An 11,486-nucleotide genomic window follows, 5' to 3' on the forward strand; every position below is an offset into this window, starting at 1 on the left:
TAAAAGAAGAAATCACCAGAGAAATCAGAATATACTTGAGATTAAAAAAAGGCAAAACACAATATACCAAAACTTAAGGGATGAAGTAAATCAGTGCTGAGATAAAAATTTACAGCTACAAACGTCTATATTAAAAAGAAAGATTTCAAATCAATAAGCTAATTTTCCATCTTAAGAAACAAGAAACAGAAAAGAAAATGAAACCCAAAGCAACCCAAAGGAAATAATAACGGTTATAGGGGAAATTAACAAAATAAAGAATGGAAACTCACAGGGAATAATAAACAAAACCAGAAGTTGTTTCTTAAATAGATCAACAAAACTGATAAATCTTTAGCTAGACTGACTAAGGGGAGTAAAAGAGAGAAGAATCAAATTACTAAAACCAGAAAATACTATGAATAGGCTGGGAGCAACGGCTAACATCCACAATCCCAGCACTTTGGGTGGTCAAGGTGGGAGGGTCACTTGGTGCCAGGAGTTTGACAGAGATCAGCCTGGGCAACACAGCGAGATCTTGTCTCTACAAAAAAATTTTAAAGAAAATTAGGGCTGGGTGCAGTGGCTCATGCCTGTAATCCCAGCACTCTGCTAGGCTAAGACAGGAACATTTTTCGAGGCCAGGAGTTTGAGACGAGCCTGGGCAACATAGTGAGACCCAATCTCTACCAAAAATAAGCTTTTAAAAAATTAGCCAGTCATAGTGCCATGCCCCTGAAGTCTTAGCTACTCAGGAAGCTGAGACAGGAAGATCGCTTGAGTCTGGGAGGTCGAAGCTGTAGTGAGCCATGATTGTGCTACTGCACTCCAGCCTGGGTGACAGAGCCAGACTCTGTCTCAAACAAAACCAAACCAAACAAAGTCAGAAAATTAGCTGGATGTGGTGGTACATGCCTGTGGTCCTTCCTACTGGGGAGGCTGAGGCGGGAGGATCACTTGGGCCCATGAGTCTGAGGTTGGAGTGAGCTATGATTGCACCACTGCACTCCAGCCTGGGCAACAGAGTGAGACCTTGTCAGTTAAAAAAACTTTTTTTAATGCTATGAACAATTGCATATAAACAGATTGCAACAAAGAACCTAGAAAGGGACAAACTCCTGGAAAGATGCAAACTACTGGAACTAAACAGATCTATAATAAGTGAAGATACTGAATTAGGGAAAAAAATCCCACAGAGAAAAGTCCAGCCTTCACTGGTAAATTCCACCAAATGTTTAAATAATTAACAACAATCTTTCACAAACTCTTCCAAAAAATAGGAGGGGAGGGAACACTTTCCACCTCAATCTATGAGGTCAGTAGTGACGTGACTAAAATCAGACAAAGACATCACAAAAAGACTACAGACCAATATCCCTCATGAATACAGATGCAAAATCCTAGCAAACTAAATCCAGCAGCATAAGAAAAGGATTATATACCACGAACAAGTAGAATTTACCCCATGAATGCAAGGTCGGTTCAACATATGAGAAACAATGTAATATGCCGTATCACTAGAATAAAGGACAAGAATTATACTATCATCTCAACACACGGAGAAAAAGCATCTGACAAAATTCAACACTTTATGACAAAAACACTTAACAAACTAGGAGGAGAAGGTAAGTTCTTCAACCTGGTAGACAGCATCTACACAAAACAGCATGGTTAGCACCATGCTCAACGGTGAGAGACTGAAAGCTTCCTGCTAAGGTCAAGAGTCAGACAAGGATGTCTGTTCTCACCACATCTATTCAACATTGTCCTGGAGGTATCAGCCAGAGCAATCAGGTAAGAGAAATAAAAGAAACCCAGATTAGAAAGACAGCTGTTTGCAGATGACATGATTTTGTGTATGGAAAATCTTAAGGAACACACAACTAATTAGAATGAATAAACAAGTTCAGCAAGGAATGCAGAATACAAGATCAATACACAAAAGTCAATTGTACTTCCACATATTAGCAATGATCAGCCCCAAAATGAAATTCAGAAAACAATTACATTTATAATTGCTTTTGTAAATGCAATTTATAATCTTTTAATAATTTATAATTGCATTTATAATCCTTTTGGTTATAAATAAAAAAGAATAAAATATGAGTAAATTTAACAAAATAAGTGAAAGACATATACTGAAAACTACAAAATACTGTTAAAATAAATTTAAAAAGACCCAAATAAATGGAAAGATAATCAGAAGCTCATGACTCAGAAGATTTAATATTAAGATGGTAATACATCCCAAAGCAATCTCTAGATTTAATGTAATTCCTATCAAAATCTCAGCTGCTTTTTTTTTGAAGAAACTGATGAGCAGATCCTAAAATTCATTTGGAAATGCAAGGAATGCAGAATAGTTAAAATAGCCTTGAAATAGAACAAAGTAAAACTTATCACAACAAAGCAACACTGATCAAGGCATTGTGGTACCGGCATAAGGTGAAGGTCAATGGAATAGAGTCAAGTGCCCAGAAATAAACCTGTACATTTTTGGTCAGTTGATTATAAATAAGGGTGCCAAGATAATTCAATGGGGAAAAATAATGTTTTCAACAAATGGTGCGGAGACAACTGGATATCCACAGGCAAAAGAATGCGGGCTCTTATACCACACACAAAACTTAACTCACAACAGATCAAAGATCTACACGTAAGAGCTGACATTATAAAATGCTTATTAGAAACCAGGTGTAAATCTCTGTGATCTTGGATGAGGCGATCGCTTCTGAGATGTGACACCGAAAGCATAAGTAACAAAAGGAAAACCCACATAAATTGCTGGACTTCATCAAAGTTAACTTTTGTGCTTCAGAGGACACTATCCAGAAAGTGAAAGGACAGTATGGAAGAGTTTTTGCAAATCGGCCGGCATGGCGGCTCACACCTGTAATCCCAGCACTTTGGAGGCCAAGGTGGGTGGATCACAAGGTCAGGAGATCAAGACCAGCCTGATCAACACAGTGAAACCCGTGTCTACTAAAAATACACAAATTAGCTGGGCATGGTGGTGCGCGCCTGTAGTCCCAGCCACTCTGGAGGCTGAGGCAGGAGAATGGCGTGAACCCGGGAGGCGGAGCTTGCAGTGAGTCAAGATTGGGTCACTGCACTCCAGCCAGGCGACAGAGCTAGACTGTGTCTCAAAAAAAAAAAAAAGAAAAAGAAAAAAGAAAAAAGAAAGTTTTTGCAAATCACATGAGGATCTAGTATCCAAAATATACATATAAACTCCTGGCTAGGAGTGGTGGCTCATGCCTGTAATCCCAACACTTTGGGAGACCGAAGCAGGAGGATTGCTTGAGGCTAGGAGTTCGAGACCACCATGGGCAACACAGTGAGAGCTTGTCTCTACAAAAAATTTAAAAAATTAGCCAAGCGTTGTGGCATGTGCCTGTAGTCCCAGATACCTGGGAGGCTGACGTGGGAGGAGGCTTGAGCCCAGGAGTTTTGAGGCTGCAGTGAGCTGTGATCGTGCCACTGCACTCAGCCTGGGTAAGAGCAAAAGCCCATCTCTAAAAGAGAGAGAAAAAAACTGTTACAACTCAAGACAAATATTCAATTAAAAATAGGCAAGAGATTTGAATAGACTCCTCTCCACAGAAGATACACAAACGGCCAGTGAGCACAGGAGACGTTCAGTACCCTCAACGCTGCTGTGGACATGTGTGCACGAGCTTCCGCATGGACGGGTTTTCACCTCCTTTGTTTTATACATTGGAGGGGAACTCCATGGATGAACCCTGAAAACAGAATGCCAAGTGCAAGAAGCCAGGCACAAGAGGCCACATGTCCTATGAAAAGCCAGAAAGAGAAAGCAGATGAGTGCACGGTTCACTAGCCTTTGTGTTTGTGTTAAAAACAACATTTGCATAAAAGTGGGTTTCCCAGAGTTCCTGAGTGGTCGCCTCCCAGCTGGGGAATGCAAGCTCTGAAAGCTGAGCTGCACGCACACTCCGTCAGTGCTGAACCCCGCACCACGACATGCACTGGCCTCACGAGGACTCGCAGATGCCCTCTGGAACAGCGCTGCAGCCCGTCTTCACATCTCCAGGCCCGAGGGCCGCTTCTACGAGGACAGACCCGTCACCAGATGATGACGAACCCTGTCGCAGCAGCACAGCCAGACCTTCAGGGCATTTCAATGTGCCATTTCTTTACATCAAACAGTAATAGCCAAAGCATGGTTACTGCCCAGACCCACGCCCACTCTGCTGTCCTGAGACACTGGCAGAGGGAGAAGGTGCTAATGGCCAGTGCACTGGGCCCAGCTCTCTAGTTCAGTGCATAGTTAAACTGGTTTGAAAACTTCTCGTGCTTCTTCTGGTCCATCTGGTTCATGGCTGTCACGACCCTCCGCACAGCTGCTCTGTGGGGAAACAAGGCAAGATGTGACCTGGGAGGCTTCCGCCAGGGGCCTGGGCTCCCAGTGGTGGCATCACCAGGGTTAGCACTGGTCCTGGGGCAGCTGCTGCCCTTGGATGCTAACTGCCTGTGGGTGCCACCTTCAGAGAAAGATGGGCGACAGGACCCTTGGCCCTGTCCCAAGACAGAGGCAGGCTTGGAAAGGGCCACCCAGGTCCCAGAGCTGGAGTCTGTGGTAGGTGGTTCTGCGCAGTGAAGGTGGCCCCAGCCCCACCTTGGCACTTCTCCTGTGGCCTCCCACACTCCAGGATGAGGGCACAGCTTCCCTCTTGGTCTCCTGGGGAGTGGCCTTGCAGGAGATGCAGCCAGGAGGCATCAGGACGGCCCTGCCCACGGCTGCACGCACAGCTCCACCGCCAGGGATGGAAATGTGGAGGGCCGCAGCTGGGAGGTGTGCTGTGCTGACCAGCTCAGGTGCCGTGACACACGAGGGTGTGGAGCCAGCAGGGCCTGAGGCCACAGGGTGGTGAAACCGCCGCTCAGCTGCGGCCCTGTGGGGCTGCCAGGCACTGCTATGGGGGCCCCTCAAGGCAGGGTTTCGCCTGTGGTCACCCCCGGTCCTTTCTGTAGGGAGGGCTCTGGGCCACACAGCTGCTGTGAAGAGCCAGCTCCTGCCATGGGCTTCACTGCCCCCATGAGACACGGAGGAGGCCTGGCACGGGGCCACTGGCCGTGCCTGTTCCTGGGCATCAGCACCCAGGTTGGCCTCTGCCCCTGGCTGGTCCACAGGAAAACAGCCTCATCGTGAGCTACCAGGGGCCGAGGCGCCTTGTGTGGTTAGCTGATGTGATGGGTCCAGCTCTGCGCCAGGGGCCCCAGGCAGCCTCTCCACAGCCCCCACCAGCACCTCTGCCCCGCCCAAGCAAGGCTGTGGATGCACCGCCCACAAGCCCAGGGGATGCGTGGTCCGAGCGCTGTGAAGGCGCCTCCCGCCAGAACCCATTCAGGCCGGTGCAAGGTCATGCTGGCTAGGAGGGGCCGCCTCTGCCCGGCGCACTCAGCACCTTCCAGGGGTGTCCAAGGGAGGATCTCTGGGACAGCGATGGGTGGGGCCACTTCACTGGCGCTACCAGATAAACCTGCACCAGCAGGGACTTGGCACAGATGTGGGAGGGAGTCAGCAGCCTCAGGTGGCTTCTAAGCAAGCATTCTGGATTTTCTTGGGCGAGAAGAAGGCAATGTGAAGACAGAAACACAAGGCCATGCGAGTGGCTGGTGCCCCAGTGGACAGACCCCGCATGCAGGGATGTCGGGCTGGTGGGCTTCGCACTCTGGCCCTGCCAAGGCCTCACCAGTCACACAGGCCCACGCTGGGCTGCAGAGACACCAGGCCAGCCTCCCAGAGCCAGTGCTCAGAGCGGCCACGCTGGGACTAGGCTCTGCTGGGGCTGACGCGTGGACCCGTTGTGGCCGCCTTTGCAGTCACCACCCTCCCTGAAGTCACCGCTGCAGAAATACGCAGGCACTGACCAGGGGGCACAGCCAGGCAAGGGAGACGAGGGGGCTCACTCTGTACCAGCCGAGGCCTGTGTCCTGGCACGGCTCCCCCAGGAAGCGAGGATGACGGTGCCTGGTGGTCCAGCCCCTCTTATCCTGGGGAATGCTCCGGGGCGTTCCTGACCAGACCCTGCCTGCTGCCCCTGCTGGCTGGCACGGCCCCTCCCAGGGGAAAGGCTGGGTGGTCCCCCAGGGGAACTCAAAGCAGGGGAGCCCCTGGAGGCCCCAGGTCCCTGGAATATCTTGGAGCTCAGAAGGCCCCCTCGAACACCCTCACATGGGACCACGCGGTGGGAGGTGACCCAGCAGCCACTCTTACTTGGCGAAGACTTTTCTCCCGATGCGAGCGCGGGCAGTGTCGGCCTGAGCCTTCAGGTTGGTGAGGCTGGGGTACCTCCTCTTCTTCCCCCTGCCTTTCCCGCTGTACCTGGATGAGCCAAGATCCTGCCCTGTGGCTGCCTCCACATCTCTCATCAACTCAGGGTCCTGCCATTCTGCAAACAAAACTCAAGCACTTCAGGAAACAGCTGGCACTGACCACAGCCCGTCTTACCCGAGGCCCCCAGGAGGGGCTCTTGGTCTCGTCCGGACAGCAGGGCCGGGTGGGCTTGCCTACAGCCGTACCCTGGCACCAGCAAGCCCGACAGGATGCTCGGCGGGTAGGGTTCCCTGAGTAACAGGCTGGGGAGGGTGGGCACGCTGGTCCCCGTGGGGTGAAGGCGACACAGAGCTCATCCCCACCACCCCACAGCCCCACAGGCCCCTGCTGCCCAGAGATGGGGAGCCGGGGCTGGGCCCAGAGGCCACTGCTAGGGCACCCATGGACCTCCCAGGCTGGAAGGCGGCCAAGGCCAGTGGTTGGCGGTTGGTGCCACCCGCAAGCTACTTCCTTGCCTGCAGGATAGACCATGCCCCACTAGGCCAACTGTGGCCCTGCTGGTGGGGAGGTATGTGTGGCAGGGCTGGGCCCAGCATGATGCTCAGCAAAGGGCTTTTCTTCTTCGTTGATCCAAAGATGACCTGGCCTCAGGCCTCAGAAAGGCAGGGTGGGGCTCTCCTAGACAGAACTGCCCTTCCCAAGCAAGCCAGGCGTTGTCTGCTTGAGGCCCTGTGGCAGTGAGGGGTCACAAATGTCACCAGCCCCACTGAGCAGCCTCCCAGGCTGACGGCACCCACTGTGCAGATGGGCACCGAGGCCCTCAGGGGTCACAGGCCCAGGCTTCCCGTGGGGTTCCCCACACAAGGCAGAGGATGGCCTCCACCAGGCGTGGTACTGGTCGGGCTCGGAGAGGCCATCCGACGGGACTGTGATGGCCGAGGGACTTATAGACAACCCTGGCTCGCGGAAGGGGCTGGGCACTGATGCTCCAGAGGCACCTGCTCCTGCAGACAGGACCCCATGAGCTGAGCCAGTGGGACCAGGCCACGGGGGCGACCAGGCCCCGGGGCACATCCCTGGAGGGATGCCTACGCCTCGGACTGATGGCCAGGCCTCCCAAGCAGATTCTTTGAAGTGAAGGAATACGGGGCCCACAATTCAGATACAGGAACGATTAATCCAAGATTAAGGAAAACTGTCCAAACAGTTTATCTCCCAGTAATAAGAAGGCGTCACAGTTTAGGAACCCAGTGAATGGAGCAATTGTTTAAACACAACGAAAAGGCGCCGGCACCCAGTAGAGATGGAGCGAGCGTCTCAGTGAAATGAAGGAGCAATTTAAAAGCCTTTGAGGAAAATCAATAGATGCTGGGAAGCGCCTTCCTGGGCGCTGACGGGCCCTGCAGCACACGCACATTGTCACTGAGGTTAGCGCCAGGGAAAGGAAAATTGCGCCGTGCGCGAGGGAGGCGGGGATCAATACTGTAGTTAGTAAAGAGATGCTATTTCACATCTGACTGGCCAGCGCTGGCCACAGCCCGCGGCCTGATACCTGTTTGTTAACAAGTCACCAAGGGCTGGAAAACCAGATACTCTTCAGGGTTGACACAAAAAATAGGCACTTAATTTGCTCCTGAGTGTGAGCCCCCAGGGAAGGCCTCACCCAGAGACGAGCAGGTCAGGGCCCTCCCACCGCCCAGGGCCGAGCTGCTGCGTCTGGGCTTCAGGCTGCACTCAACATCCGCCTCTCATGACCGGAGTGTAAGATGCCCAGGAGCCATGACAGAGACGGCTTGGAAGGGCCCCCGGGCCCCCAGCACTGCTCTTCAAGACAAGGTGTGACCCCCCAACTTCAGGCCAGGGCCAAGCCTGCAGGCGTGGCGACTCTCCAGAAGGGATTGAGGCTGGCCGGGGCTCACGCCTGTCATCCCAGCGCTGTGGGAGGTGAGGCAGGAGAATCGCTTGAGTCCAGGAGTTCAAGACCAGCCTGGGCAATACAGTGCCACCCCACCTCTACCAAAAATAAAAATACAACACTTAGTCGGGCACGGTGGCATGGTAATTCCAGCTACTCGGGAGGCTGAGGCAGGAGGATGGCTTGAATCTGGGAGGCCATGATTGCACCACTGCACTCCAGCCTGGGTGACAGAGAAAGACCCTGCTTCAAAAAAAAGCCAAATCAGATTTAAAAAGGAGAGAGAGAGTCTGAGGCCGGCCAGGGCCTCTAAAAACAAAGTCTTCCTTGGAAAACAGAAACGCACCCCACCCGGGGATGAGCCTTCGGGGAGGCACGGGGGGCAGATGAGCCCGGGGGAGGCAGGGCAGGCAGAGGGGCCCTGCTGACGTGGCAGTGCTGCCCCACAGTGGCCTTGCTGTCCGGGGCCTCTGGGCACCCGCACTCCTGCTGCCGTAGCAGTGGCCACACGCCTCCTGGACAGAGCTTTGACCACTTGCACACTGAGGCAGGTGCGGGGCACGGCTGAGGAGGCCAGAGGGGTTCCTGGAAGCCACTCCCGGCTCAGCCTAATCACTTCTCTAGCGTCAAGGCCTTCACCTGCCTGAAAACACGAGGAAGCAGGACCCAGCCACACAGACGGCACCTGTGGCTTCGGGGCCCTGGGTGCCCACCTCCCGGTCGGGGTCTCACGAACATGTAACTCCCCCTGAAGCCGGAGACTCCTCTGGAGCCCCCAAATCCAAGACCCTCGGGGCAGCATCCCCTCCTGATTCCACCAGTTACGACCGAGGGGCGTGTAGCTCTGTGGACTGAGCTGGCAGAGAGGGTGCTCTATGACTCTGCAGATGCACCCCAGGCAGCCAGTGGCAGAGAGTCCCAGGCTGTGCCTCCCACGGTGCCCGCCCCACCCGCCTGCCCAGACCTACCCGGGCGCTCCTGCTTCTGCAGCTGCCGCCGCTGCTCGCGAGCCCTGTCCTCCGGGTCGAGTGGCCTCCCTTCATCGTCCCTTGGAATGATCTTCCCGTGGAAAGGGCACTGCACAGTGAGGACATGGTGGCTGACAGCGGGGAGGGGTCCACCCGCCTCGACCACCTGCCCCCACCGCGACTCAGGCACAAACAGCAACCAGGGAGGGCAGCATCGCAGAGCCAAAGTGTACACAACCCTGGAATCCTCAGGGGAGGGCGTCCTGAGAGTCGTGTGGGCGGCTCCGTCTCCCCCCTGGAGCCGGGAGCTCTCGGGCAGCTGTGGAGAGTTTAGGCCTCCCTCACGCCAGCACGGCCACAGCAACCCCCCTGCACCATGCCCAGCTGCCAGGCTGGGAGCTGCCCTGGCCCCCCGGCCTTGCCTCACTTTTGAGGAGCCCAGGCCGAGCACAGACCCGGGCTGCAACCATGGAGGACACTGTGAGTCTCGGCCCCTGGAGAGTCCCCAGGCCGTGTACCCAGGTGTCAGGCTTCAGGGCCCTGGGCAGGAGCCCCAGACACCATTCTGATGACCAACGGCTGAGCAATTTCTGCCCACCGCGGACAAGCCCCTTCCACGGGCTTCTCAGTGCTTCCCCACCCAGGGCAGGGGCAGGTGGGGCTCGGCACCCCTCCGGCTGCCCCACCCTGGTCCAGCCCACGCCCACCCCTGCCCTCAGGCCACGGCCTCACCTTCAGCCGATCTTGGCGCTCACAGAGCCGGCCGTCTGGCCTCAGGGCGCGACACCGGTGCTGCACAGGCTCAAACCTCCCTGCAAAAGTGATGTGGCGGCTCCGGAGCATCTCGGAAACGTCGGCATTGACCACTTCCTCCTCCACCTCGCTGGGCTTCCAGAAGCGGTGCTCGGAGTCAGATCTGCAGACAGAGCCAGAGGCCCTCAGAGCATCTGCAGGGACCCCAGAGGAGCGTGGCCACGGTGGTGCAGGCACAGGAGAACGCCAAACCACCGCAGCCCAGCCACCCCACCCTGCCGACAGCACGCAAGCCGGAGAACACGGTCGCTCCTGCCTGGGTCTGAATTCTGACGCCACATGAACCAGCTGCGAGACCATGGGCACACCTGCCACCTGCAGGATAGGTTCTCCCTACAGGGAAGGGCGATAGCCGCTGGGTCCTTGAGGCGTGACCTTGAAGGTTTGCGGGACGTGCACATGAAGGTCGTCTTTCCACTGCAGGGGCGTAAGGACAGGGCGGTAGCGCACCCAGGAAAAGGAGTGGAGGCTGTTCAGCCCTCGGCAGCACAGAGGGGCCAGGGGCTGGAGACCAGACTCCGCGGCCCTGGGTTTCCCAGGCGTCCCAGGTCTCCCAGGCATGTCTGGTCCCATGCTCTGCTGCTGTCACCAGCCTGATTAGAGATGCTTTCCTGTGGATGCCACAGGATGGGGGAGCTGGGTGTGCTGGCCTCAGAGGAGGCTGGCCTCAGAGAACTATGCCCCCTGCCCACCTGGATGCCCAGGCAGAGGAGAAGTGTCTGAGGGGAACTCACACAGACCCGACTGTCCCTGTGCTGCCACCAGGCCTCCTTCTAGGGCATACAGCCACACTTGGGGCCAGCAGGAACCGGGGAGGACAGATGGACAGTGCCAAGGGCTCCCAGTGATGAGAGACACCACTCACCACCTGCTGACTGGGGAACGGTTGGCTCTGCCCAAGGCTCCCAGGCTCCCACACCCTGTACCCGAGGGTGCTGAAGGAGCAGAACCCAGCAGCCCTGCCCTCGCCCCGGGTCCACAGACAGGAGCACAGCCCCAGGCACAGCCCACACTAGGGAGAAGGGACTAGCAGGAGGCCCTGCCCTGGGGCTGCCTGGACCTCATTTCTGCACCTACCTTGGTCTGGGATGAGGCTGGGGTGGGATAAGGCAGTGGGTGGGAACACAGGCAGAACGTGCTGCCTGGGGCCTTGGCCCCACTACAGGGAGAGGCATCTCGGGCAAAGCCCTAGCGGGCTGAAGAAGAACACCTGGCCACATGCCCTGCAGTCAGGAGGGGTACATGCGGCTCCCCCGAGGGTGGCTGACCGCCTGGCCAAATGCCTCCTGCCACGCCAGGGGAGGCCCCGTGTGAGAAGCAGCAATGTGTTCTGCCACCCAGAACTCGGACCAAAGACGCCCTGTGGACCGCAGTGACCCGGCGCACACCACGGGCTCCACCGCTTCCTCCCCATCCAGGCGCAGGGATACTCCCCTTGGCTCCCCTCAGCCGAGGACCACTGGCTTTTTTTTTTTTTTCAGGCAGAGTCTTGTTCCGTCACCCAGGCTGG

At 55.2% G+C, this 11,486-nt stretch overlaps 1 protein-coding gene across 2 annotated transcripts in view; it reads right to left on the bottom strand.

Moving 5' to 3' along the window:
• Positions 1-2,186: 2,186 nt before the first annotated feature.
• UVSSA (UV-stimulated scaffold protein A) overlaps positions 2,187-11,486 on the bottom strand; it is a 40,070-nt gene continuing 30,770 nt past the window's right edge. Inside the window, exons 11-14 of one of the 2 annotated variants that reach the window (XM_011936781.1) lie at positions 9,896-10,079; positions 9,164-9,272; positions 6,221-6,395; positions 2,187-4,348 (exon numbers count right to left, since the gene is read on the bottom strand). In XM_011936781.1, the coding sequence (XP_011792171.1) occupies positions 4,255-4,348; positions 6,221-6,395; positions 9,164-9,272; positions 9,896-10,079 (562 nt within the window). In that variant the 3' untranslated portion in view covers positions 2,187-4,254. The remainder of the gene's footprint in view (positions 4,349-6,220; positions 6,396-9,163; positions 9,273-9,895; positions 10,080-11,486) is intronic. The other variant, XM_011936780.1, reaches the window with a different exon arrangement.

The sequence above is a fragment of the Colobus angolensis genome, unplaced genomic scaffold (assembly GCF_000951035.1).
Source record: "Colobus angolensis palliatus isolate OR3802 unplaced genomic scaffold, Cang.pa_1.0 Scaffold157, whole genome shotgun sequence".
Lineage (NCBI taxonomy): Eukaryota > Metazoa > Chordata > Mammalia > Primates > Cercopithecidae > Colobus > Colobus angolensis.